Raw genomic sequence first — 27,073 nt, 5'->3', positions numbered from 1 at the left:
CCAAAGGGTCAGCTAGTCCAACCCCCTGCAGTGCAGTAGAGCCCCTCCATTTTCAGAGGATTTTAGAAGGGCAACTTGTCTCACGCAAGGCAAAGAAAATCAGCACCTCCTGAAATTCTCTCATGGACAGCCCACAGCTATTACTGCCTGCCAGGAATCAGGAATCACAAAGCAATGGGCAAACAATCTGGTTGTGCTCTTCAGGTGTTGAGAGACAACATTTAGGCTCCAATCCTGCACACACTTACCTGAGAGTAAGTCCCATTAAACTCAATGAGCTTACTTCCGAGTAGACGTATAGGATTGCCCTGTGGGCCATTTTCTAGGATAGGGTAGGAAAGTTTGGGGACCTGATGTTGTTGGACTCTCAACTCCCATAAACCCTGCTCAGAGTAGCCAGTGGTCAGGGATGGTGGGAGTTTTAGTTCAGCTACATTGTCCTAGAGGACAAAGATAGCTCTACTCAAAAGGTTTCAGCTGGACTTGAAAATGAAACTCAAGTGCTGAGATGAGTCAACCCCAGAGCATAGCTGTCAACGTTTTCCTTTTTTTAAAGGTAAATTCCCTCGCAAGAAAAGGGAAAAGTTGACAGCTATGCTCCAGAGGTTGGTGATAATGGCTGAACCTTATCAACTCATGCAGCTGCATGCAACGATGTTACAGCTTGACTGAGTTAATTTTCCTCCCTTCTCTATGCTTGGGCCAGTGTGAGTATTTCTGTTATGGTTCTCCGATTGCATTTTGATTGACAAATAGTTGTCTAGGTACAAACTTGAAGAAAAAAACATAGTTTACTTGTGGATCTTAATTGCTTAATTGCAAAATAAAGATGTGCTTTAGTAAAAAAAAGTAAAAAAAAATTAGTACTTATTTCATTAACATGGTAGAAGCATAGAATTGTAGAATCTGCTGTTCTGGAGGGTCGGACGCAAGGCAATGGATTAAAGTCACAAGAAAGGAGATTCCGGCTAAACATTCGCAAAAACAGTAAGAGCTGTTCAGCAGTGGAACAGACTCCCATGAGAGGTGATGGATTCTCTTTCCTTGGAGATTTTTAAGCAGCGGTCGGACGGTCAGGGATTCTTCAGGTGTGATTCCTGCATTGCAGAGGGTTGGACTAGATGACTTCTGGGTCCCTTCCAGTTCTGAGATTCTAGGAGGTTGCTGCCGGCAGCAGATGCCAAGAAGCCGAATTGCAGTTGTTGGAAGTAGAAGCGAATCTTGCTCAGCTTTTGGATTTTCTCCTCCGTGTCCTTTCGGTGGCGATTCAGGAACCTGCACAACTTGCTGAGCCCCCTTTCTGGGTCTTCTTGGTAGATGTGCTGCAGCATGGAAAGGCAGACATTGTGCAGCGCCAAGGTCTTTGCAGAGGCCTCAGAGAGGAGCTTCTGCGACAGGAGGGGTCGCAGGGAGGCGTAGGACTGTATGTTGGAGTAGGCAATGACTCTCCTTCTCTCCATCACAGGGTTAACCTCCAAGACAGTACACAAATCCTTCAGGGCCTTGGCGCAGTCGTCGGCCCGCGTGTCGTTCAGGTCGCCCCAGCGATATGTGTCGTCCAGGCTTTTCAGCGTGTAGCTGGGCAACTCTGGGACCTTCTCCTTAATGAGGGGCAAGGCATCGATGAAACCAAAGATGGAGGCTTCAAATCTTTCCTCCTTGTTGATAGCTTGCAGGGCGCCAACCAGGGCTGGGAGATGGTCGACAGACCAGATGTCATACCCCACCAAAATGGGCAGGGAGAGGGAGCAGACGTAGTCGAAGAACCCCTCCAGCCCAGTCTCGGAGAATTTGCTTCTTGCGTCTCCGCCAGAGGAAGGCAACAGCGGCCGGATCATGACAGAGCAGCAGTATGCTTCCTCTGCTAGGGCAACCAGGTGCAGGATATCGCCCGCTGAAAGAGCAGTGAGAGGAGGTTAGTCCAGATTGACCACAGAGGCATGCACATCATAAATACAGTGGTACCTCGGGTTAAGAACTTAATTCGTTCTGGAGGTCCGTTCTTAACCTAAAACTGTTCTTAACCTGAGCTACCACTTTGGCCAATGGGGCCTCCCGCTGCCGCCGCACCGCTGCAGACCATTTCTGTTCTCATCCTGGAAGCAAAGTTCTTAACCCGAGGTACTATTTCTGGGTTAGCAGAGTCTGTAAGCATCTGTAACCCAAGGTACCACTGTAAATAAATATTACTCAAGAGCCATCAGGTTATTTCAGGCAAGAAGCCAGGCCAAATGGGTTGCTGATTTATTTATTATCGTTTATTTATTGCATTTATACCCCACCCTTTTTTTCTTCATGGTTCTCCCCCCGTCTCATTTAATCCCACACAACAACCCTGTGAGGTAGGTTGGGCTGAGAGGCGGTGACTGACCCAAAGTCATCCAGAAAGCTTCATGGCTGAGTTGGGGTTCAGTGGCAAAGCGCCTCCAACTATGGCATGAGAAAGTGAATAGAGAAAAGTCTTTCCCCTTTTCTTATAACACTAGAATTCATGGAAGAGGATGATGATGATGATAATTTATTATTTATACCCTGCCCATCTGGCTGGGTTTCCCCAGGCACTCTGGGCGGCTTCCAACAGAACACTAAAATACAATAACCTATTAAACATTAAAAGCTTCCCTAAACAGGGCTGCCTTCAGATGTCTTCTACAAGTCTGCTAGTTGTTTTTCTCTTTGAAGCGGAATGCCGAAAGATTCAGGACAGAGAAACGAAGTCCTCCTTCGTACGGCACAAATTCAAACTATGGCACTTGCTTCCTCAGGAGACAGGGATGGCCACTCATTTCAGTGGCTTTTAAAGGTAAAGGTAAAGGTACCCCTGCCCGTACGGGCCAGTCTTGCCAGACTCTGGGGTTGTGCGCTCATCTCACTTTATTGGCCGGGAGCCAGCGCTGTCTGGAGACACTTCCGGGTCACGTGGCCAGCATGACAAGCTGCATCTGGCGATCCAGCGCAGCACATGGAACGCCGTTTGCCTTCCCGCTGGTAAGCGGTCCCTATTTATCTACTTGCACCCGGAGGTGCTTTCGAACTGCTAGGTTGGCAGGCGCTGGGACCAAACGACGGGAGCGCACCCCGCCGCGGGGATTCGAACTACCGACCATGCGATCGGCAAGTCCTAGGCGCTGAGGTTTTACCCACAGCGCCACCCGTGTCCCCCTGGCTTTTAAAGAGAACTGGACAAATGCATGGAGGGGGAGAGGGCTGCCAATGGCTACTAGCCAGAATGCCTCTGGTGCTGTGGGTTAAACCACAGAGCCTAGGACTTGCCGATCTGAAGGTCGGTGGTTCGAATCCCCGTGACGGATTGAGCTCCCAGTGTTCGGTCCCTGCTCCTGCCAACCTAGCAGTTCGAAAGCATGAAGTGCAAGTAGATAAATAGGTACAGCTCCAGCGGGAAGGTAAACGGTGTTTCCGTGCGCTGTTCTGGTTCGCCAGAAGCGGCTTAGTCATGCTGGCCACATGACCCGGAAGCTGTACGCCGGCTCCCTCGGCCAATAAAGCGAGATGAGCGCCGCAACCCCAGAGTCGGCCATGACTGGACCTAATGGTCAGGTGTCCCTTTACCTTTAGGATGCCTCTGGTCTGTCTCTACTGTTGGAAGCAGTGATGTTTCTGAATCCCAGCTGCTGGAAAGAGCAGGAGGGGAGAGCTGCTCTTGGGCTCAAATCCTGCTTGCAGGTTTCCCAGAAGCATCTAGTTGGCCACTGTGAGAACAGGATGCTGGACTGGATGGGACACTGGCCTGATGCAGCAGGCTCTTACGTTCTAGGTAGCCATATGCCATTGATAGACTGACCTCCTCCCCCCGAGCTTTAAGGGTATTTTTAGAAGGCAACGCCGGGGTGTGTGTGTGTGAGCACCTGATCTCCTGCCACTTCTCCACAAACATATTCACTGTGGTTATCCAGTTTGCTCAGAGGCCAATCAGCGGGTGTCATGAATCTGTGCTTCTGCATCTTTTAAGTGCCTTTCAATACCCTTGCTCCTCCCCCCTTAGAAACCACCTGAGTTAGTGACAATCAGCACACTTTGTAGCCAGAAAGACCATAGCTAAGCTCAGATCAGCTCCATGCATTTAAAGCGCCCTTATGCCTCTTTATTAATCCAGAATGTGGCAGCTACGGTAGATTGGTGACTGAGACTGCAATGCGCTCTACGTGGGGCTACCTTTGAAGGTGACCCGGAAACTACAACTAATCCAGAATTCAGCAGCTAGACTGGTGACTGGGAGTGGCCACTGAGACCATATAACACCAGTCCTGAAAGATCTGCATTGGCTCCCAGTACATTTCCGAGCACAATTTAAAGTGTTGGTGCTGACCTTTAAATCCCTAAACAACCTCGGTCCAGTATACCTGAATGAGCATCTCCACCCCCATCGTTCAGCCCGGACACTGAGGTTCAGCTCCGAGGGCCTTCTGGCAGTTCCCTCACTGCAAGAAGTGAAGATGCAGAGAACCAGGCAGAGGGCCTTCTCAGTAGTGGCGCCTGCCCTGTGGAACGCCCTCCCAGCAGATGTCAAGGCAGTAAACAACTATTTTACTTTTAAAAGACAACTGAGGACAACAGGATTCCCTGTTTAGGGAAGTTTTTAATGTCTGATGCTGTATTGTTTTTAACATTCAGTTGGAAGCTGCCCAGAGTGACTGGGGAAACCCAGGCAGATGGGCGGGGTATAAATAATAAATTATTATTATATTATTATTATTTATCTACAGTGGTGCCTCTGGTTACATACACTTCAGGTTACATATGCTTCAGGTTACACACTCCACTAACCCAGAAATAGTGCTTCAGGATAAGAACAGAAATCAGGCTCCAGCGGCGCGGCGGCAGCAGGAGGCCCCATTAGCTAAAAAGTGGCGCTTCAGGTTAAGCACAGTTTCAGGTTAAGAACGGACCTCCGGAACAAATTCAGTACTTAACCCGAGGTACCACTGTATTTTGTTAAATTTACACACTGCTTGATTGGAGGAAACCTCAAAGGGCCTTACGAAAAGACTTTAGCGCTAGCTGCAGTCCCCAAACTATCTTCAAGGGCAGTCCCACGTAAAGAACATCACAGTAATCTAACCACAAGGTGGCCAGGCAATCCCTTTCTATGAAGTTGGGGAAAGGGGCTCCCAATGTCGGAGCATCCCAGACTTTCAGGGGTACGTGCATGACAAACACACCCACCTGCCGCAACAGGCCACCTGCCACAGGACCTGAGTCTTGTCAGGATTCTGCTTGCCCTGACTGAGTCTCCAGGTCAAGGTGGGTTTGCGGCATCATCAGGTACTTGTGGATTTCCCCTGTGGCCCCTGGCTAGGCACCACTGGAAAACAGAAGGCTGATCTGATCTGATACCAGCTTGTGCTCTCATTGGAATGTATGTTGGAAGAAGAAAAAGTTGGTAGCACCTTCCCTGCTGGAAGGAGGGCAGCAGGTTCGCAGCCCCTTTCCCGATGCCCCTCTGATACGCCAGCCTCTCCCTTCACTCCCAGGTAGGGATGGGAACATATGCCAATTTTGGTTTCTCTCGGTTTCTCTTTTTCCAGTCTTAGGTTTGGTTCTCCACAATTCCACATCAGTTGGTGGTTTTTTGAAAATAAGAGAAACTCCTCATTAAAAGCCACCAACATTTTAGTTCAAATCTCTCCTCATCTACACATTTGTGTGCACGGTTTTGCCCAATCTGCACATTTCTGCAAACCAGTTTTCCCTAATATAAGACTTTTTGGTAGCGGATTTTGATACACTCATGCATAACATCCTTCTGGACCGTCTAGAGGAGCTGGGGGCACTGTTATACAGTGGTTCCGCTCCTTCCTCCTGTGCCGCATCCAGAAAGTGGTGGTGGAGGATGAGTGTTCAGACCCCTGGGCCCTCACTTATGGGGTGCTTCAGGGTTCCGTCCTCTCCCCCATGCTTTTTAACATCTACATGAAGCCGCTATGAGAGATCATCAGGGGGTTTGGACTGGGTGTCCATCAATTTGCAGATGGTACCCAGCTCTACCTCTCTCTTAAATCGGAACCAGTGAAAGTCCTGTGTGAGTGCTTGGAGGCAATTGGAAGATGTATGGCAGATAATGGATTGAGGTTGAATCCTGACAAGACAGAAGTACTGTTCTTGGGGGACAGGGGGCGGGTTGGTGTGGAGGACTCCCTGGTCCTGAATGGGGTAACTGTGCCCCTGAAGGACCAGGTGCGCAGCCTGGAGGTCATTTTGGACTCACAGCTGTCCATGGAGGCACAGGTCAATTCTGTGTCCAGGGCAGCTGTCTACCAGCTCCACCTGGTACGCAGGCTGAGACCCTATCTGCCCGCAGACTGTCTTGCCAGAGCAGTGCAAGGTTTAGTTATTTCCTGCTTGGTCTACTGCAATGCGCTCTACGTGGGGCTGCCTTTGACCCGGAAACTACAACTAATCCAGAATGCAGCAGCTAGACTGGTGACTGGGAGCAGCCGCTGAGACCACATAACACCGGTCCTGAAAGACCTACATTGGCTCCCAGTATGTTTCCGAGCACAATTCAAAGTGTTGGTGCTGACCTTTAAAGCCCTAAACGGCCTCAGTCCTGTATACCTGAAGAAGCGTCTCCACCCCCATCGTTCTACCCGGACACTGAGGTCCAGCGCCAAGGGCCTTCTGGCGGTTCCCTCGCTGCAAGAAGTAAGGTTCCAGGAAACCAGGCAGAGAGCTTTCTCGGTGGTGGTGCCCGCTCTGTGGAACGCCCTCCCATCAGATGTCAAAGTGATAAACAACTACCTGACATTTAGAAGACATCTGAAGGCAGCTGTGTTTAGGGAAGTTTTTAATGTGTGACATTTTAATGTATTTTTAATCTTTGTTGGAAGCCGCCCAGAGTGGCTGGGGAGACTCAGCCAGATGGGCGGAGTACAAATAATAAATTATTATTATTATATATCCTTTTTAGCAATACATGTGTGTTTTTATGCACACTTTACCCTGGGATATGCAATTTTGTGTGCGTGACTTGGCTGGATAACTGCACTGCAAAATTCAGACTGTGCAGAAGCGCAGACTTTGCAGGATGGCTGGGTTTTGGTTTATGCATTGTTTTGGAAAGTGCAAATCAAGTGGATCTGCCTTCAAATGCAAACTGAACTGAATTTCTCCCCCACCCCTTCTTCCCAAGCGATAATTTTGCAGTATCTGATTTCAAAAGCGGCTCTCAGCCCCTTACGTAGAAGCTTCAGGTCGAAGAACACCATGGTCACTTGCCCCAACTGAAACTCCTGCCTCAGGCGTTCTTCCTGGCTATTCTGTGATCTGCTCCTGATGTCCTGTAGCAAGCTAGATTCCTGGCGAGAAGACAGACAAGTGGGGGGGGGGACACTTCAGAGATTATGGGCCACTGACTCACCTTTTCCCCCCAGCCACAACCACTGCACTGCTGCCTTGGGGAGGGGAGGATTCCACGACTCAGAAAAAAGAGCACTGTGACAACTTAAAAGACTAACAAGATTTTATTCGCAGAATCACAGAACTGTCGAGAAGGAAGATACCCCCAAGCAGGGCCGGATTTAGGTTCGATGAGGCCCTAAGCTACTGAAGGTAATGGGGTCCTTTATATGTCCAGCTGTCCTTTGTCAACAACAAATTGTCACTGTTTTTTTGTGTGTGGAATATATGCTATATGGTAATTTATGGACCTAATAGGTATCTAAAGCCATTTGCACATAACAAAATATGTATTTTATCAAAGCAATTGTTGAACTGAAATACAATTAAGAAGTATATTAACAGTGAAATACAATTAAGAAGTATATTTTTGGGGGGGCAAGAGAGTGGGGCCCTAAGCTATAGCTTGTTTAGTTTATACATAAATCTGGCCCTGCCCCCAAAGGTCATCTGGTCCAAACCCCTAGGAATTGCAGTAAAAATGTCACGAGTAAGATTTTTGTACTCAAACATCACCTTTCGGCTGATTTACAAAGTGGACCATTAAGGTGATTCCTCATCATCCTGGAAAAAAATGACAAATGGGATGCCGCAGGGTTCTGTCCTGGCCCCATTGTTGTTAAACATCTTTCTAAATGACTTAGATGAAGGAAATGAGGGGGTGCTCATCAAACTTGCAGGTGACAGCAACCTGGGAAGGGTAGCCAATGCCGCAGAAGACAGACTCCAGATTCAAAAAGGCCTTCACAGACTGGAGACCTGGACTGAAAACTTACAAAATGAATTTCAATGGGTACAAATGTTCTGCACTTAGGCAGGAGGAACCAGATGCACAAATATATGATGGGCGACACCTGGCTTACTAGCAGTACATGTGAAAAGGATCCAGGGGTTTTAGGAGACCACAAGCTTCGCATGAATGAACAGTGTGATTGATGCAGTAGCAAAAAAAAATAATGAATGCTATTGTAGGCTAGTGCCCAGATCAAGGCAAGGAACAGTTCCACTCTATTCTGCCTTGGTCAGACCCCACCCGGAATACTGTGTCCAATTCTGGGCACCACAATTTAAGAAGGATGTTGACAAGCTGGAAGGTGTGCAGAGGAGGGCAACCAAGATGATCGAGGGTCTATAAACCAAGCCTTATGAGGAGTGGTTGAAGGAGCTGGGTATGTTTAGCCTGGAAAAGAGGAGACTGAAAGGAGATATGATAGCCATCTTCAAATATTTCAAGGCCTGTCACATGGAGGATAGAAAAAGCTTGTTTTCTCCTGCTCTGGAGAGTAGGACTCAAACCAGGGCCGGATTTAGGGTTGATGAGGCCTTAAGCTACTGAAGGTAATGGGGCCCTTTATATGTCCAGCTGTCCTTTGTCAACAACAAATTGTTGCTGGTTTTTCCTGTGTTGAACATATGCTATATGGTAATTTATGGACCTAATAGGTATCTAAAGCCATTTGCACATAACAAAATATGTATTTTATCCAAGTAATGGTTGAACTGAAATACAATTAAGAAGTATATTAATAGTGAAATACAATTAAGAAAAAGTATATTTTTTGGAGTGGGGCCCTAAGCTATAGCTTGTTTAGCTTATACGTAAATCTGGCACTGACTCAAACCCATGGCTTCAAGTTACAAGAAGGGATATTCTGGTTAAACATCAGGAAGAACTTTCTGACAGTGAGAGCTGTTTGACAGTGTAACCATTTCCCTCGGGAGCTGGTGGACTCTCCTTCCTTGAAGGTTTTTAAGCAGAGGTTGGCTGGCCATCTGCCTTGGATACTTTAGCTGAGATTCCTGCTTTGCAGGGGGTTGGACTAGATGACCCTCAGGGTCCCTTCAAACTCTGCAATTCTACGAACATCGAAGGTTTGCTTCGCTGCGCCTATGTCACAATCAAGTGCAAGAAAAGGATTGCTCTTTTATTATTCTGTGTAGCTGAAAAGGGCCACCAACGTGCTGTGAGACCACGGCCTTCACAAGGGACTCCGTTGTCCAGGGGGCAGTGAGGAGGGCACCAGGCGACAGCGTGGCAGCACCTGGGTCTCTGCACTCACCACAGATTCGTCGTCGGTGATTTCGTCTCCCGAGGAAATGCTCACAGGAGCATCACCTGCAAGAGAAAAGCCGGACATCCAATGAAGGCTAGCCTTTTGCGCTGGCCTTTCCCGCTGCTGTGTGGCTCTTAATATCAGAAAGCACTTTCTAATGTTAAGTTACAATATACAGTGGTACCTCGGGTTACAGACGCTTCAGGTTACAGATGCTTCAGGTTACAGACTCCGCTAACTCAGAAATAATACCTCGGGTTAAGAACTTTGCTTCAGGATGAGAACAGAAATTGCACAGCGGCAGCACGGTGGGAGCGGGTGGCCTCATTAGCTAAAGTGGTGCTTCAGGTTATGAACAGTTTCAGGTTAAGAATGGACCTCCAGAACGAATTAAGTTCTTAACCTGAGGTACCACTGTACACACAAGCAAACACATTATTATTTTTGGACGAGGCACACTTCTCTCACAGCTGGCTCCAGTTTAAAAGAGGCATTCCTGCCTTTCTTTCAGGTAATGCTTCTTCCAAGATTTGTGTATGTACCTGTATTAAAAATATATACAGTGGTACCTCGGGTTAAAGGACGCGGGTGGTGCTGTGGGTAAAACCTCAGCGCCTAGGACTTGCCGATCGTCAGGTCGGCGTTTCGAATCCCCACGGCGGGGTGCGCTCCCGCTGCTTGGTCCCAGTGCCTGCCAACCTAGCAGTTCGAAAGCACCCCCGGGTGCAAGTAGATAAATAGGGACCGCTTACTAGCGGGAAGGTAAACGGCGTTTCCGTGTGCTGCGCTGGCTCGCCAGATGCAGCTTGTCACGCTGGCCATGTGACCCGGAAGTGTCTGCGGACAGCGCTGGCTCCTGGCCTATAGAGTGAGATGAGCGCACAACCCTAGAGTCTGGCAAGACTGGCCCGTACGGGCAGGGGTACCTTTACCTTTTTACCTCGGGTTAAGAACTTAATTCATTCCAGAGGTCCGTTCTTAACCTGAAACTGTTCTTAACCTGAGGTACCACTTTAGCTAATGGGACCTCCTGCTGCTGTGCCACACAATTTCTGTTCTCATCCTGAAGCAAAGTTCTTAACCCGAGGTACTGTTTCTGGGTTAGCAGAGTCTGTAACCTGAAGCGCCTGTAACCTGAGGTACCACTGTATTTTTGAAAACCTGATTGATTGTGGGTGCTTTTTAATCAATAGAGAAGGTTTCAATCCACTACATGACCTGACTGATTAAACTAGGGGTAGGGAGACTGCACCCCTCCAGAGGCTGTTAGATTTCAATGGTCAGGGATGTGGGTGGGTGTTGTAGTTCAGTGACATGGGTGTGACTGGGTCTTAAGAATCCCTGAGTAAAACAGCAGCTTCTGTCTGTACCTGACTCAGACAGCTCTGGGTCAGACCTGGGGGGCCACTTGGAGCTGTCCATGCCTTCTCCTGCCTTGTCCCTGCTCCCTGTGGAAGGGGAGCACCCTGGAGATTGAGAACTGGTCCAAGTTTGTTCCAGCCTCCTGTTGCTAGGCAGCTGCCTGGATCTGGCACCATCATCATCATCATGTTCCATTTTCACCACTTTTGTAGGGGTTTGGACAGCCCTTTCCAGGCAGGCATAGTTCCTCTTTGCTGGCGACTTCGGGAGGTGGCCCTAGGAGACAAGAGCATGGAATAGGATGATATGGCCACTAATTAATTAGTTAATTAATTAATTAATTTGTGCAGCAAAAGCCACTACAAAGTGAGATACACAAAAACCCCAAAACCACACATACCAAAATATTACGCAGTTAAAATAATCGTTAAAGTTAGGCATTCCATCTAATAAAATTTTGCTGTTCTGAAGAATTCAACTTAGGCCCACAAATATTTCTCCTTAAAAATGCCACTCTAAATACAATCTTTGTCAGAAATGTTAAGGGGACCTGTCCCCTAATAAAAAGTGAACCCAGTTCCCCCTTGATCTTTCAGCTGAAAGGTTTTAATCTTTGAACACGGTTGCATTTACTGCTACTAATACTACTACTTTGGGCTCTTTGCATTTTTGTGGGGAAAAGAAATGAATGATTCTGAGACATTTGAATTTAAAAGAAATGTTGATTAACAGAAAGTGGAGAAGATGGGTGCTCTCATGGAGTGCATATCTTAAATAACTTTTTTTGATGTAACTGGCAGATGGAAAATTGGAAGTCTGTTTTATTTTTGTTTCTTTTTCTTTTCTCCCCCCCTTTCCTTTCTTCTTCCTGCTTCTTTCTTTTTATCCCTCCCTTTCTCTTCTTCATTTTCTGTCCTTATTTCTTTCGAGTCCTATGTCTGGGGTCTTTATTAGGGTCCAGGGACTGCATGCCATTGAAAATGGTTGATGGAGGACCCTGGATGAGAAACTGGGAAGTGCCGGTCTCCCAGGGTGAGAGAACTACTTTTAAGAGAGGATTCCATATTCTATTTTTACTTTGGGTAGCTGTTTCTGTTTTTTATTTACATTCGTTTTCTATACCTTATTGTATCACAACAAAACCTTAATAAAAATCTTAACTGATTTTAACAAAATCAGGTATTGGACCCAGGATAATAAATCAGTACAGAATATGGTTGAGATATGAATCCAGGGGAAGTATGGATGAGCCCTCTGATTCTTCCACATCAAATAGCGTTGCCATAAAATCCAGACACAAAAGGTATTGAGCTTTTTGGGGGGCGGGGTGGGGTTTGCCTGAAGTTGTTGAGCTTTAAAGCTAATTTAAAGAAAAGTTGCCCAAACCAACACTGCCGACATGGGTTGCCATCCAACTGGCATTTTTGCAATTTCCACCCGGAAACTGCTTCCAACTGCAGTATTATGCGTATGTCCAGGGACGCGGGTGGCGCTGTGGTCTAAACCACAGAGCCTAGGGCTTGCTGATCAGAAGGTTGGTGGTTCGAATCCCTGCGACGGGTTGAGTTCCCATTCTTCAGTCCCTGCTCCTGCCCACCTAGCAGTTCGAAAAGACGTCAAGTGCAAGTAGATAAAAAGTGCAAGTGCAGAAATACCTTCTGACGAGAAGGTAAATGGCGTTTCTGTGCGCTGCTCTGGTTCGCCAGAAGTGGCTTTGTCATGCTGGCCACATGACCCGGAAGCTGTCTGAGGCCTATAGAGCGAGATGAGCTCAACCCCAGAGTCGTCCGCGACTGGACCGAATGGTCAGGTACCTTTACCTTTACTTTACCAGGAAATTCCAGACGTATGGCAACCCTAGCATCACCCCACATTTTTACTGTTCCAATCTCTCTCTCTTTCTCTCTCTCACTCTCTCTCTCTCTCTCTCTCTCTCTCTCTCTCACACACACACACACACACACACAAACACACACACACACCCCTAGAAGGAAGCCCCCTTCCCACATTTGTCACAACCAGAGAATGCAGGAGGGTGGGAGGGGAAGAGAGGGAGGAGAATTGTGCATTTTGACTTACCAGATTACTGGTGCTTGAGTTGCTGCTGCTGGGGCCATCTGCGTCGCTGGCATCTGTCTTTCTGGCCACTGCACTAAGGCGATGGCGGGGAGGCTGTTTTTCAGACCCTCCCTGCGGGTGGGTAATGCAAACAGTTTTATGAGTGTTTTAATAGAGAAAACTCCCCCTATTATCACATGAATACTCCGAAGTTAACTATTTGTGGTAGTGTTTATAATAAAACAGTAGCAAGGTGAAGGCTCCACTCATTCCCTCCCCAGAGGTCCAAAATGTGAGGAGTCACTTCCAACGTGTGTATCTACCGGTAATTGTGTTCTGAACACTCTGTGAAGGTTTCCACAGTGAGGCACAAAATCTTAGTTCAAGACACACACTGTTTACAGAGGATTTTAAGCAGCCCAATTTGATGGCAGGCGAAGACTTTCTTGTTCCAACAGGCTTTTGGGAACTGCCTGTTTTTAAGGAAAGGACTGGTGCTGGGGCGTTTTTATTGCAAAGATCTGTATAACTTAATAGATATGCTTAAATGTTTTTAAGGATGTTCCCCTCCCCAGTTTTTAGCTGTTTCTGTTTTATCTGTGAGCTGCCTTTGACTAGATGACTGAAAATACTCGGAGTCAGAGTGAATTTCATGCTCTTTATTCAGCTCATAGTGGTGAGGAGGAATGGAAGTTCCCCCAGGATGTCTGCTTTATATACATTATTTACACAATGGGCCCCACATGATTGGCTAATTCCGGGATTCACCTATAGGCCAATCAGGTTGCGGATTCACTTCCACCTAGAGCTGGATTGGGTGGCTCCTGTGGACCAATCAGACTGCTGCATTCTGAATCCTATTATTCTAGGACCAATCAGACTGCTGCATTCTGAATCCTATTGTTCTAGGACCAATCAGACTGCTGCATTCTGAATCCTATTGTTCTAGGACCAATCAGACTGCTGCATTTTGGATCCTATTATTCTAGGACCAATCAGACTGCTGCATTCTGAATCCTATTATTCTAGGACCAATCAGACTGCTGCATTCTGAATCCTATTATTCTAGGACCAATCAGACTGCTGCATTCTGGACCCTATTGTTCTAGGACCAATCAGACTGCTGCATTCTGAATCCTATTGTTCTAGGACCAATCAGACTGCTGCATTCTGGACCCTATTGTTCTAGGACCAATCAGACTGCTGCATTCTGAATCCTATTGTTCTAGGACCAATCAGACTGCTGCATTCTGGATCCTATTATTCTAGGACCAATCAGACTGCTGCATTCTGAATCCTATTATTCTAGGACCAATCAGACTGCTGCATTCTGGACCCTATTGTTCTAGGACCAATCAGACTGCTGCATTCTGAATCCTATTGTTCTAGGACCAATCAGACTGCTGCATTTTGGATCCTATTATTCTAGGACCAATCAGACTGCTGCATTCTGAATCCTATTATTCTAGGACCAATCAGACTGCTGCATTCTGAATCCTATTATTCTAGGACCAATCAGACTGCTGCATTCTGAATCCTATTATTCTAGGACCAATCAGACTGCTGCATTCTGAATCCTATTATTCTAGGACCAATCAGACTGCTGCATTCTGGACCCTATTGTTCTAGGACCAATCAGACTGCTGCATTCTGAATCCTATTGTTCTAGGACCAATCAGACTGCTGCATTTTGGATCCTATTATTCTAGGACCAATCAGACTGCTGCATTCTGAATCCTATTATTCTAGGACCAATCAGACTGCTGCATTCTGAATCCTATTATTCTAGGACCAATCAGACTGCTGCATTTTGGATCCTATTATTCTAGGACCAATCAGACTGCTGCATTCTGAATCCTATTATTCTAGGACCAATCAGACTGCTGCATTCTGAATCCTATTATTCTAGGACCAATCAGACTGCTGCATTCTGAATCCTATTATTCTAGGACCAATCAGACTGCTGCATTTTGGATCCTATTGTTCTAGGGCCAAGCAGACTGCTGCATTCTGAATCCTATTATTCTAGGACCAATCAGACTGCTGCATTTTGGATCCTATTGTTCTAGGGCCAAGCAGACTGCTGCATTCTGAATCCTATTGTTCTAGGACCAATCAGACTGCTGCATTTTGGATCCTATTGTTCTAGGGCCAAGCAGACTGCTGCATTCTGAATCCTATTGTTCTAGGACCAATCAGACTGCTGCATTTTGGATCCTATTCAACTCAGTCATGACAATGACCCTCAGGGGCTCTTCCAACTCTAGAATCCTAATTCTGTGGGAGTGGGACTGGGGTGAAGGGGACAATCGGATGAAGGAAAATGGAAATCATTACTGGATGGAACCCTCCGGAGACCCACTCCCCCAGAAACCAACAATAGACAAAGAACTGCGTAAGCACAAACAAGAACAAAAAAATTTGCAGAAGGGGCCTAGAAGAGATTTAAGGGCCTCGGACATTAGAACACCAGATTGATGGACTATGTAATGGACAGAAAGGACTGATATGACCCGAAACCAGGAAGAAGGGACGTTGGATGAAAATCAGAGATATGAAGGGAAATTCTTATGTTAATTTTGGAATTAGTGTAATATTATTGAAATTTGAGGGAATATGCTGGAAAGGAACTAAATTGGCTTTAGTAGAAATGATTTTAAGGAGAAATGCATGAATGTGATGTGATTTTGAAATTTTAAGATTTTTAAGATAAGATAAGGTTAAAGAGAGTAAGGTAAATTGAATAACAGATTATATTAAAAGAGGGAAAGGTTATGTTGATTAATAAATAAGATGGAGTGTGAAGATTAATTATTTAAATTAAAATTGAGAAATATGGGAAGAATTTGCTGAAATAACGAACTAAACTAGAATACAAAAAGGGAGGTGTGAGGAGGTTCAAGAATTAAGCAAATGAGAAACTGTAATTTGAGATTTGTATTTTTTCTTTTTTTTCTTTTTTCCTTTTTGGGTTAGCGTTGGGGATTTTTTATGTATTGATGAAACTTTGAATAAATATCATTTGAAGAAAAAAAAATAGAATCCTAATTCTATGACCATATTTTCCAAGCCATTCAGCCCCTGATAGGATTTCACTTCCGCTCAAGGATTCGAAAGCAACTTGCCCTGCCTATCTAACCCCATTCGCTATCCAATAGTTAAACTGTCAGCTTCTCCCTTAAACTCTCTCTTTTCTCTCCTGATTGGCATTTCTGAAAAGATCCCTCATATATGCAGCTGGAGTTTCTCAATGTGGAGACAACAGTTCAAGATGAACACCAGAGACGGGGGAACCTTCAGCCCTCCAGAATTTGTAGGGCCACAATTCCCATCATCCTTAGCCATTGGCCATGCCACCTGGGACTGATGGGAACTGGAGCCCAGTAGAACTCCATTGAACCCCAGTCCCAATGTATGCAAAAGCAGCTCTCACCTGGTTGGGTGCAGTTTCCGGTCCACCTGGGACAGCTTCTAAAAAAGAGTGAGGCATTATTAATTAGAAAATGGAGCAAATTCATCTTTTCCTATTCAGAGACAGAATCACCAAGTATTTCAATCCTGCAGCCATTACTGGCATATCTGTGTTAGTTTTCCATCTTCCTATTCAGTGCACAAAACTTTAAGGAATGTATTTCACTTTGAAACTTTACTATTCTATAAAACTGACCATCCTTGCACCATAAAGCATTTATGAAAAGACCTTTTTAACTTTTGCCTGTCAGTCATCCTTATTGTTCTATATAATCATAAATCCTACGGACTCCCACATCTTAGCACCATCTCCATTTTGCAACAATGCAAACTGTAAGAGGCAGCTTGCTTCTGAGCACCAGTAGCTGGGAACTGCGGTTGAGGGGAGGGCTACTCTTGCACCCAGGTACTGCTCTGGGGGCTTCCTGCAAGGAGCAGCCAGTTGGCTGATGGTGAGAACGAGATGGCTCTCTGGCCTGGGCCAGCAGTCTTTTCTTATGACTTTGCATAGTACACCTGGGAGCATCCAGCTTTTGTCAAATTGTGGGCAGGGATGAAGTATCAGCAAAACATTGCATCCGCAATGCAATGCACTAAGATTAGGTGACAAATTATATACCGAGTCGAACCACTGGTCTGTGCAGCTGTGTGTTGTCTGCTATTGCTGGCAAGGATGCCAGGATTTCAACCAGGGCCAGTGGTGCAGTTAGGGAAATTTTAGACTATAATATTAATTTATTATTTATACCCCGCCCATCTGGCTGGGTTTCCCCAGCCACTCTGGGCGGCTTCCAACTGAATATTAAAAACAATACAGCATCAGACATTAAAAACTTCCCTAAACAGGGCCGCCTTCAGTTGTCTTTTAAAAGTAAAATAGTTGTTTATTGCCTTGACATCTGCTGGGAGGGAGTTCCACAGGGCAGGCGCCACTACCGAGAAGGCCCTCTGCCTGGTTCCCTGGAACCTCACTTCTTGCAGCAAAGGAACCACCAGAAGGCCCTTGGCGCTGGACCTCAGTGTCTGGGCTGGATGATGGGGGTGGAGACGCTCCTTCAGGTATACAGTTTAGGGCTTTAAAGGTCAGCACCAACACTTTGAATTGTGCTCGGAAACGTACTGGGAGCCAATATAAGTCTTTCAGGACCGGTGTTATATGGTCTTGGCAGCCACTCCTAGTCACCAGTCTAGCTGCCGCATTCTGGATTAATTGCAGTTTCCGAGTCACCTTCAAAGGTAGCCCCACGTAGAGCGCATTGCAGTAGTCCAAGCGGGAGATAACTAGAGCATGCACCTCTCCATTAAGTCCACACTTTGGGCTTAATTATCTTATGAGCGGCACTTTTTGAGATGGGTCATGTGCATTCCTTCACCTGTGGTCCTGGGGGCCCCTCCTGCTCATTCTGTTGATGGGGTCTCTAGACTTCCATCCTGAAGCCTACCAGCTAAACAACTCTCCTTTACTCAAAAGTTTGTCACAGCGATGGCCACATACAAAAAGTATGACCTCTTACAATCTGTGCAAATCTGTCACAAAAAAAGTGGGCAGCAGCTGCGCAGATATTTTTGTTCTGCCTATCTGGAGACGAGCTGCAGAAAGTATTCAATCTAGATACTCTGAAAGCTGAAATCTCTCTGCACATGAGCTATGACAGTCAGTATGTTGAGAGCTTCTGACTGGCAGGTGTGTAAGAGGAAACACCAACAAGGTGGCTCTGATTATTTCTTTGCTCTGGCAAAGAACCAGCGTAGAAGTCCTGCCCTGGTGCCACCACTGGGCCTAGGCCTTTCCACACACAGAGCAGGAGGTCTGCTACTGGGGTCACTTCCTCTCCTACCCAGTCACACCAGCCAGTCATTGCTCTTCAAGACTCTCACCTCCGGCCTTTGTCACTCTTTCATACAGAACCTGGAGCTGGGTCTTGACCTCTGCAAAGTCCCTCGCTTGGATCTGGAAATTGACAACTGGTGGCTGGTTATCTCTGAGCTTCTCCAGTGAACTTTTGATGTAGGGTTGCATCTCCAAGACCACCTGGTCAGAGGCGTAGAGCTGCATCTTCTCCACCAGCTGCTCGCTGGATGCCATCCTCTTGACCAGGCCTTCCACATCCTTGAGCCTTCTCTCTACATCCTTGACTTGTTGCTGGTGCTGGTCCTCCACTTCTGCTAGGAACTTGGCCTCCTTTTCTTGCAGCACCTTCACCATCTTGGCAATCTGTTGCTGGATCAGCTCCCTTGTCTCATTCCTCGTCTTCTCCATGCTTGCCACCAGCTCCTGGAGGCTGTGGTAGGCTTCGCTGTGGTTGCTTTTCTTGAGCTCCCTTTGCATGCTCTGCAGCTCGTTTTGCATGCGCCTGATTTCGTCCGGTATTTCGCAGTGCTGGCTCTGGTGTTTGCTGTCCAGCGTAGCACAAAGCACGCACATGGGCCGCTTACACTCATTGCAATAGACTCTGTAAATCAAATGCCATTGGCTTTGTTATTGGGACTGCTGCTCATAGTTATTATTATTAATAATAGTTTTTCATTATGATTATTTTAAATTCTAGTAACACCGAAAATTAGTTCTTTTTAAAAAGATAAAGGTAAAGGGACCCCTGAACATTAGGTCCAGTCGTGACTGACTCTGGGGTTGTGGCGCTCATCTCACTTTATTGGCCAAGGGAGCCGGCGTACAGCTTCCAGGTCATGTGGCCAGCATGACTAAGCCACTTCTGGTGAACCAGAGCAGCGCACAGAAACGCCGTTTACCTTGCCGCCGGAGTGGTACCTATTTATCTACTTGCATTTTTACATGCTTTTGAACTGCTAGGTTGGCAGGAGCAGGGACCGAGCAACGGGAGTTCACCCCATCACGGGATTTGAACCACCAACCTTCTGATCGGCAAGTCCTAGGCTCTGTGGTTTAACCCACAGCACCACCCACGTTCTTTTTAAAAAGATAAGTTGTCACAATTGCCAATATTGATGCACTGAGTTGATCATAAAACATGCAGAGAGGGAAAGAATGTTTACTGAACCCGGACACTCACATAGACCTGCGGTACTGGCTCATTTTGATTGTATGTAATCTGCTCTGGGAGTCTTTCTGGCTCAACCACAGGGCACAAATGCTCTAAATAAATACATGCAACCTGATGCTTCTGAGCTGCTGTATTTGTATATAAAATAAAATTAGACCAAAGAGTCAAAAAGGAAACTTCATCCTTGGATCCGTCTGAATCCAGGAAGTTGGATTCCGTTGGAGGCAGCCCACTGGATCAGGCCAATGGCCCATCTAGTCCAGCATCCTATTCTCACAGTGGCCAACCAGACACCCGTGGTTGGAAACCCACAAGGATTCAGGCAGAGGATGGGACAGTGGGCTCAACCCTGGCACTCAAAATAAGAGCTCAGCAGAGCCTTCTTTCCTATTGGGCTTAGTGGTGCATCGTGCCAGGGCGCCGGCCTCTCAGGGGTGCCCCAGCGAGTGGGGGGGCTCGCGGGAGGAGAGTGATCCCCGCAGAGGCTTGGCAAAAGGTCAACATCCCTGGAAATGGGGGGGGGGGCGCCGAAGGGATCTTTGCACCACGGCGCAGACGGCCCTGTATCTCAGACTGAGAACGAAGCGCTGACGGACCACCTACCTTGCAGCATCGTTATTGTGGGTTTGTTTGGGACAGTTCATGACACTTTGCTTTCTGGTCTCTGCAAGGAACTTTGCGCTCGACATGCCCTGGAGATTCTTCAGTGTTTTGACTTCATGGAGGCTGTTCTTCTTGACTCTCTCGTGGTTTGTGAAACACACGCCGTCGCAAAAGTGCCAGTCACATTCGGAACACCAGAACACCGCCTCTCTCTCAGAGCTACAGCTGCAGGCCAAATCTTGGCCTTGGCTGATCTTCTGGAAGATGCTCAGCTGGGACTGAAGGTTTGCAAAGAGCATGTTGCGCTTCAGTTCAGGCGGAGAGTACGGGGATCTGCATATGGCACAGTGACCACTGGGCTGGTTTTCTTCAAGGCACTGGGCGCACAGGTTGTGAAGGCATGGCAGGAGTTTGGGGCTCTGAACTTCCCCGTGGCAATTCTCACACAAGAGGAACTGTAATTCACCCATCTCCTGTTGTGAAAAAACAAGGATAAGGGACAATAGTTTGGAAGATGCCCATTAAGCTTCAAGTAGGGATAGGAAAATGGGGGGTGGGGGTGGGAATCATCAGCATTTTGCTGCAAATTCCTCCCAGCTTACACGTTTCTGCATGACCTTTTTCCGTAACTGCACATTTTGGAAAGCAAAGGCCAAATGCACAACTGGCTCAAGCACAGATCAGGTTACAAGGTACACAAGCCAGCAGTTGTATCAGAGCAATAAGGCACATGGTTGGGCATAAGATAAGATGCTGTCCCAACACCTTATATGCCCCCTGAGCTCTCCTTTTTACAGTTCCGGGTTGAGGCAGGGCATGAATTATTATTTATAATGAAAACTATGTACTTAGCATTGCGTAATACAATTGAAGGCAGAATGAGTTAATAATTACTCATTTCCTGATAGCTTTCAGCTTCCTGCTGAGTTAAGAAAAGGACCAAACCAAACCTAGATGAAGGTATTCTTGCAAGGACACACAAGAACGTAAGAACCTGGATCCAGCCCATGGTTCATCTAGCCCAGCATCCTCTTCTCAGGGTGGAAGACCAGATGCCTTTGCAAAACCCACAAGTAGGGCATGAGCACAACTCCCAGCCACCTGTGACTGGTATGCAAAGTCTTACTGCCTCCAACAGCAGACATGAAAAATGCCTTTTCCCAAAACACTTTTAGATTGGGGAAAATCCCTTTCCTGGGTAAGACAGAGTATTTGCTGGTTCCACTCTGGTGACTGTGATATCGATTCTGTTCAGAGCCTCACTCCCACCAAGCCCTGTATTACAGATGGAAGCCAATTTCATTTCCTTCAGTTTCTCATTTCTCCCCCCATCTTAAATCCAGTTCTCTACATTTTGCAGGAATTTGTGGGTTTGTTTGTTTTTTCAAATTGTCGTGAAAATTCACCAGCACTTTAGTGCAGTTTTCTCATAATAAACACATCTTTAGATGCAGTCTTGACTAATGCACACATTTTTGCAAGCAATTCCTCCCAGCATAATGCATACTTGTATTTCATTTTCACTGGTAAAATATGCATTTCTGTAAACATTGCAAAATTTGGACAACTGGAAATTTTAGAGGATAGCTTTGTTTTGGTTTGAATATTGTCCAGAAAACATTAACTTGGTAGATTCAGCTGTAAACAACAACAACAACTTATTATTTATACCCCGTCCATCTGGCTGGGTTTCCTTACTGAACCGAGTTTCTCCCCCCTGCCCTGCCGTTAATTCTGTATATCTTTTTTTGCCCACCTCCTTCGCTTTCACCCTCCCCTCCTCTACTTTTAACGCACACACAAGTTCCTATGTTAGAGCTGCAGGACCAGCGCCAGGGCTGGGGGAGGGGCATCGGGGTCTCCTGCTGGGAAACAGCTCGCTCTGGGCTGCAGTAGCTTGAAAAGGAGGGGAGGGTGCACTGAGGACCCCCTAAAAGCTGGACCCCCTAAAAACTGATCTCTTGTCACGGCACGGAAGTGGAGCAAATCTGCAAAGAACTGCCGAAGGATGCCTTGGCTGTAAATGCCCCCGAGAGTTTCCTTGTTCCCTGAAACTCAGCCGAGTCCTCCCGGGACAAGTCCAGGGTCTTACCTGGCTCTCGGAGAGGGATGCTGGGGTCACCTGAGCCATGCTTGTCTGCCCACGAAGCTCTTTCCTCTTCCAGAGGAGCTCTTAACGGAGAAGGGAGGCTGCCCGGAAACTTCTGCTTTTTAGGTTTCGTTTTCAAAGAAACGGAAAGTCTTCCTGATTGTTGTGTGCGCCCGTGGGCGTAGCCAGGATTTATGTTGGGGCATAGCTGTCAACTTTCAGATTTGAAAATAAGGGATCAGCGGCCTCCAAAATAAGGGATCAGCAAGGAATTCCCCGCAAGAAAGGGAAGATTGGCAGCTATGTGTTGGGGGGGGGGCGAGGATTTATTGATGGGACGACCAGAACTGAGCTATCTGCAACACGACTGGTCAGTTAAATGCAGTGGTACCTCGGGTTAAGAACTTAATTCGTTCCAGAGGTCCGTTCTTAACCTGAAACTGTTCTTAACCTGAGGCACCACTATAGCTAATGGGGCCTCCCGCTGCGATTTCTGTTCTCATCTTGAAGCAAAGTTCTTAACCTGGGTTAGTGGAGTCTGTAACCTGAAGCATCTGTAACCTGAAGCACCTGTAACCCGAGGTATTTGTACAGTGGTACCTCTGTTTAAGAACTTAATTCATTCTGGAGGTCCGTTCTTAACCTGAAACTGTTCTTAACCTGAGGTACCACTTTAGCTAATGGGGCCTCCCGCTGCCACTGTGCCACCGCCACACGATTTCTGTTCTCATCCTGAAGCAAAGTTCTTAACCCGAGGTACTATTTCTGGGTTAGCGGAGTCTGTAACCTGAAGCGTATGTAACCCGAGGTACCACTGTATTTATTTCCTTGATTTAGTGGGGAGCTGCCCAAAATAGCTGCTCTATTTATCTTCTCTTAGCTTCTGTGCTGGCATTGCTAGTCCCTGTCCTGTCCGGCTGCTTTTTCTCATCTCGCTGCAATTCGGTGTTAATAATATCTCCATTTCTGTTGCAAGAGAAAGATTTATGAATACTGGCCACCATTCATTGCTGTTCCTCTTGAAATGCTACCTGAGAATGTTGTTGTTGTTTGCATACTCCATATACCCATAGGTCTCAGGGCGGAGCACCGCACAACGTTACAATATGCAAAGCACAAAATACATAATAAAAATAAACAAAACACCATGATGGCCGGAGGTGTTGCTCCGTGGAACAGACTGTCTTAGAAGGTGGCGGGATGCCGTGGCAGTGGATCTCCTGCTTCAGCAGTGGCTGGAGTAGATGATCTTTGGAGAACCTTCCAACTGTAGGTTACTATACTTTGCATGCCGGAGGCTTCAGTTCTTATAATCTCCTGTTAAAAGCAGGTAATGGGACAGGCCTTCTTCCTGAGACTCAACCGGCCTTGGCCCTAGGGCATTTTTCTACCTGTTCTGCAGTTGAAGAACCCCAAACTACAGTCCAGGTGTGGCAGCCACAGATGGGTTGTCATGAGGTGACAGTTGGCAGAGACTGTGCGAGAAAAGAGCAAGTTCATAACCGGAGTCATCATGTGCAGAGAGCGATGACAAGCCCAGGGGGCAGGGGAAGGTTCACCACTTGTGCCTGAGATACCTGCCCTGAGAAAGGCACCTCAGGGTACGTGGCAGCAGCCCTCAAAGATGGAGCGGAGCCAGAGACTCATCCGCCCTCATAGTATCATAGCACTGGAGAGTTGGACCAAGGGCCATCCATTCTAGTCCAACCCTGGCAAAACAGAAATCACGGCTAAAGGAACTCTAGAACAGGGGTAGGCAACCTAAGGCCCGTAGGCTGGATGCGGCCCAATCGCCTTCTCAATCCGGCCCGTGGACAGTCTGGGAATCAGCATGTTTTTACATGAGTAGAATGTGTCCTTTTATTTAAAATGCATTTGTGGGGCCTGCCTGGTGTTTTTACGTGAGTGGAACGTGTGCTTTTATTTCAAATGCATCTCTGGGTTATCTGTGGGGCATGGGAATTTGTTCATTTCCCCCCCAAAAGCCCACCACATGGTCTGAGGGATGGTGGACCGGCCCACAGCTGAAAAAGGTTGCTGACCGCTGCTCTAGCAGATCTCCTCCCCCGCCCCACCTCTGTTTAAAATAATGTTACCAGATTTTTTTCAATGAATCCGGGGACACTCTAAATAAATAAATAAATAAATACTACACGTTTGGGATGTTGATGCTGCAGCGATGGTGGTGGCAGAGGGGCGGCCACTGCCTTGACCTCAACCGCTGTTTCCCCTTCCTCCGAGGCTCCTATCTGCTTTCTCCATGAGCCTGGGCAGCCTGAGTTGTTGGTTCTTTGGTGTTAGTGGTGGTGGTGAAGCGGTACGCGGTCAGGCATGGAAGGCGGAAGAGGGCCAAGAGCGGCATTCCTACTTGCGTGCAAGCAGGAGGGGGCGGTGATCCTCAGCTGGGAAGGGAGGCTTCCCATTGCCTGAGAGATCCCCGTCCCCGCTCCTGCTTGCATGCAAGTAGGAGCTGAGAGCCAGTGTGGTGTAGTGGTTAAGAGCGGTAGTCTCGTTATCTGGTGAACCGGGTTCGATTCCCCGCTCCTCCACATGCAGCTGCTGGGTGACCTTGGGCCAGTCACACTTCTCTGAAGTCTCTCAGCCTCACTCACCTCACAGGGTGTTTGTTGTGGGGGAGGAAGGGAAAGGAGAATGTTAGCAGCTTGGAGACTCCTTCGGGTAGTGATAAAGCGGGATATCAAATCCAAACTCTTCTTCTTCTTCTACTCCTATGGGCAGCATGAAGCCTCCCTTTATAGATGAGAGATCCGTGCCCCCTCCTGCTTGCACACAAGTAGGAGTTGTGAGGCTGCTCCGATAGGCAGCGTGAAGCCTCCCTTCACAGCTTAGTTGCTGGGGTCAGGGAGGGTGGAGGCAGCCCGGAAGCTGCATCTTGGAGCCCCTGCACCACCATCATATGGGGACTTCTGAGCAGCTCCTGAAGCCGGCCAGAACCAACTGCTCCGGGCTGCTGAGACTACCGCTGCTGCGAAGGGGGTGGTAGGGCTTCGGGAATCCAAAGGGTGTACAAATATATTCTGTTTTAAGTAAGTTGGTTTTGCCACTAACATAAAAATGGGGATTTTGGGGAAGGGATTTGGGGCCGACCTTAGCAAAAGATTGTTAAGAAAGTTGGAGTATAAAGACTGAGATTTCTAAGTTAAAATAGGTTAATTAAATTGATGGGGGGAATTTAGGAAAAGTATTTTAAGAATAAGTTCTGAAATATAAAGATTGAGGTTTAGAAGTTAAAATTGATTAAGTAAATTGAATTAGAGGAAACAAGGTAAAGTGTGGGGACAAAAATTGCTGAGCTAAAAATTGGAATTGGAATACAAGAAGGGCAGGTGTGGGGAAGTCAAGGAAATTGGGCACGGAATGTAAGTAATGTAAACTTTTTCAACTGTTGTCTTTTCTTTTTCTTTTCTTTCTTCTTTTTTTTCTTTTCTGTTTTTTCTTTTATATCTTTTTGGAAATTTTAATAAACACAATTAAAAAAAAAAAAAAGAGACTACCGCTGCTGCGTTTCCCAGGACATTAGATGAAATCCAGGGACATTCCGGGGATGGAATTTGTCCGGGGACTTATTCACAAATCCGGGGACTGTCCCTGGGAAACGGGGACGTCTGGTAACCCTAGTTCAAAAACCTCCAAGGCAGGAGAGCCCACCACCTTCTGAGGGAGTCTGTTCCATGGTCAAGCAGCTCATAAGGTAAAGGTAAAGGTACCCCTGCCCGTACGGGCCAGTCTTGACAGACTCTAGGGTTGTGCGCTCATCTCACTCTAGAGGCTGGGAGCCAGCGCTGTCTGCAGACACTTCCGGGTCATGTGGCCAGCGTGACGAAGCTGCTCCAGCGAACCGGCACCAGAGCAGCACACGGAAACGCCGTTTACCTTCCCGCTATAAAGCGGTACCTATTTATCTACTTGCACTTAAGGGTGCTTTCGAACTGCTAGGTGGGCAGGAGCTGGGACCGAACGACAGGAGCTCACCCCGCTGCGGGGATTTGAACAAGCAGCTCATAAAAGGTAAAGGTACCCCTGCCCGTACGGGCCAGTCTTGACAGACTCTAGGGTTGTGCGCCCATCTCACTCAAGAGGCCGGGGGCCAGCGCTGTCCGGAGACACTTCCGGGTCACGTGGCCAGCGTGACATCGCTGCTTTGGCGAGCCAGAGCCGCACAGGGAAACGCTGTTTACCTTCCCGCTAGTAAGCGGTCCCTATTTATCTACTTGCACCCGGGGGTGCTTTCGAACTGCTAGGTTGGCAGGCGCTGGGACCGAACAACGGGAGCGCACCCCGCCGCAGGGATTCGAACCGCCGACCTTTCGATCGGCAAGCCCTAGGCGCTGAGGCTTTTACCCACAGCGCCACCCGCGTCCCACATCCTCCTTAAACTGGGGTGCCCAGAACTACTCACTTGGAGAAGCCAGATTGCTATTATTGTGTTAATGAGCAGGGATGGGCAAGCCTTGCCCTGCCAGGGGCTGTGGGATCCCAGTTCCAATGAGCATACAACCACCCAACTTGGCACTGTCAACAACCAGGGAAGATGGGAGTTGTAGTCCTGCAACTCTGGAGTGCTCTCGCCCCTCCCTCACCGTCCTATAATAAGTCAACCCCAAATGGGTGGCGACTGGTGACTCAGATGGGTGTGTGTAAATAAACCCAGCTCAGAGAAGAACCGGCACTGTGAGGACTTTCCCGTCTCTCCCCAATTCCCAAATTCAAAGACAATACATTGTTAACCAATTCCACATTTATGTGAATCAACAGAAATTGAGTTGGTTTAGTCATGACGAACACGCAGGAACATGTAGGAGACGTCTGCCTTTTTTGGCATTGCTCTTAAAAACTCAAATGTTACTGTGATAACAGAGTTGGAAGGGACTCACCCCTCCCCAGATATACACATATGGACAGACGTACGTACGTTACACACCCTCTGCTCTTGAATATAATTGGTTTTAACTGTTTTTAATGTTGTACTTTGTTCC

The 27,073-nt window shown here is 47.3% G+C and overlaps 1 protein-coding gene across 2 annotated transcripts; it reads right to left on the bottom strand.

The window, feature by feature from the left end:
* Positions 1–570: 570 nt before the first annotated feature.
* Positions 571–22,328, bottom strand: LOC128421238 (protein PML-like). Of its 2 annotated transcripts, XM_053403769.1 has the most exons (9): positions 22,080–22,328; positions 19,988–20,460; positions 18,240–18,814; positions 16,324–16,361; positions 12,912–13,022; positions 10,841–11,108; positions 9,477–9,532; positions 7,199–7,316; positions 571–1,894 (listed from the first exon to the last, which is right to left on the bottom strand). In XM_053403769.1, the coding sequence occupies exons 1-9, from the start codon at positions 22,116–22,118 to the stop codon at positions 1,074–1,076; spliced, it is 2,499 nt and encodes an 832-aa protein (XP_053259744.1). In that variant the 5' UTR covers positions 22,119–22,328; the 3' UTR covers positions 571–1,073. The 2 variants fall into 2 exon arrangements, with proteins under 2 accessions (XP_053259744.1, XP_053259745.1); XM_053403770.1 differs by lacking the exon at positions 12,912–13,022.
* Between the last annotated feature and the right edge of the window lie 4,745 nt (positions 22,329–27,073).

Source organism: Podarcis raffonei, chromosome 9, assembly GCF_027172205.1.
Source record: "Podarcis raffonei isolate rPodRaf1 chromosome 9, rPodRaf1.pri, whole genome shotgun sequence".
In the NCBI taxonomy this organism is placed as follows: domain Eukaryota; kingdom Metazoa; phylum Chordata; class Lepidosauria; order Squamata; family Lacertidae; genus Podarcis; species Podarcis raffonei.
This window is presented reverse-complemented; position numbering and strand designations above follow the sequence as displayed.

Bases quoted from the DNA above. Each gene is read 5' to 3' on its own strand.
- LOC128421238 (XM_053403769.1), bottom strand. From the start codon at position 22,118: ATGGCTCAGGTGACCCCAGCATCCCTCTCCGAGAGCCAG. The intron at 18,815-19,987 runs GTAGGTGGTCCG...TTTGATTTACAG, and splicing joins CACAATAACGATGCTGCAAG to AGTCTATTGCAATGAGTGTA. The intron at 11,109-12,911 runs GTAAGTCAAAAT...CTTGTCTCCTAG, and splicing joins ACTCAAGCACCAGTAATCTG to GGCCACCTCCCGAAGTCGCC.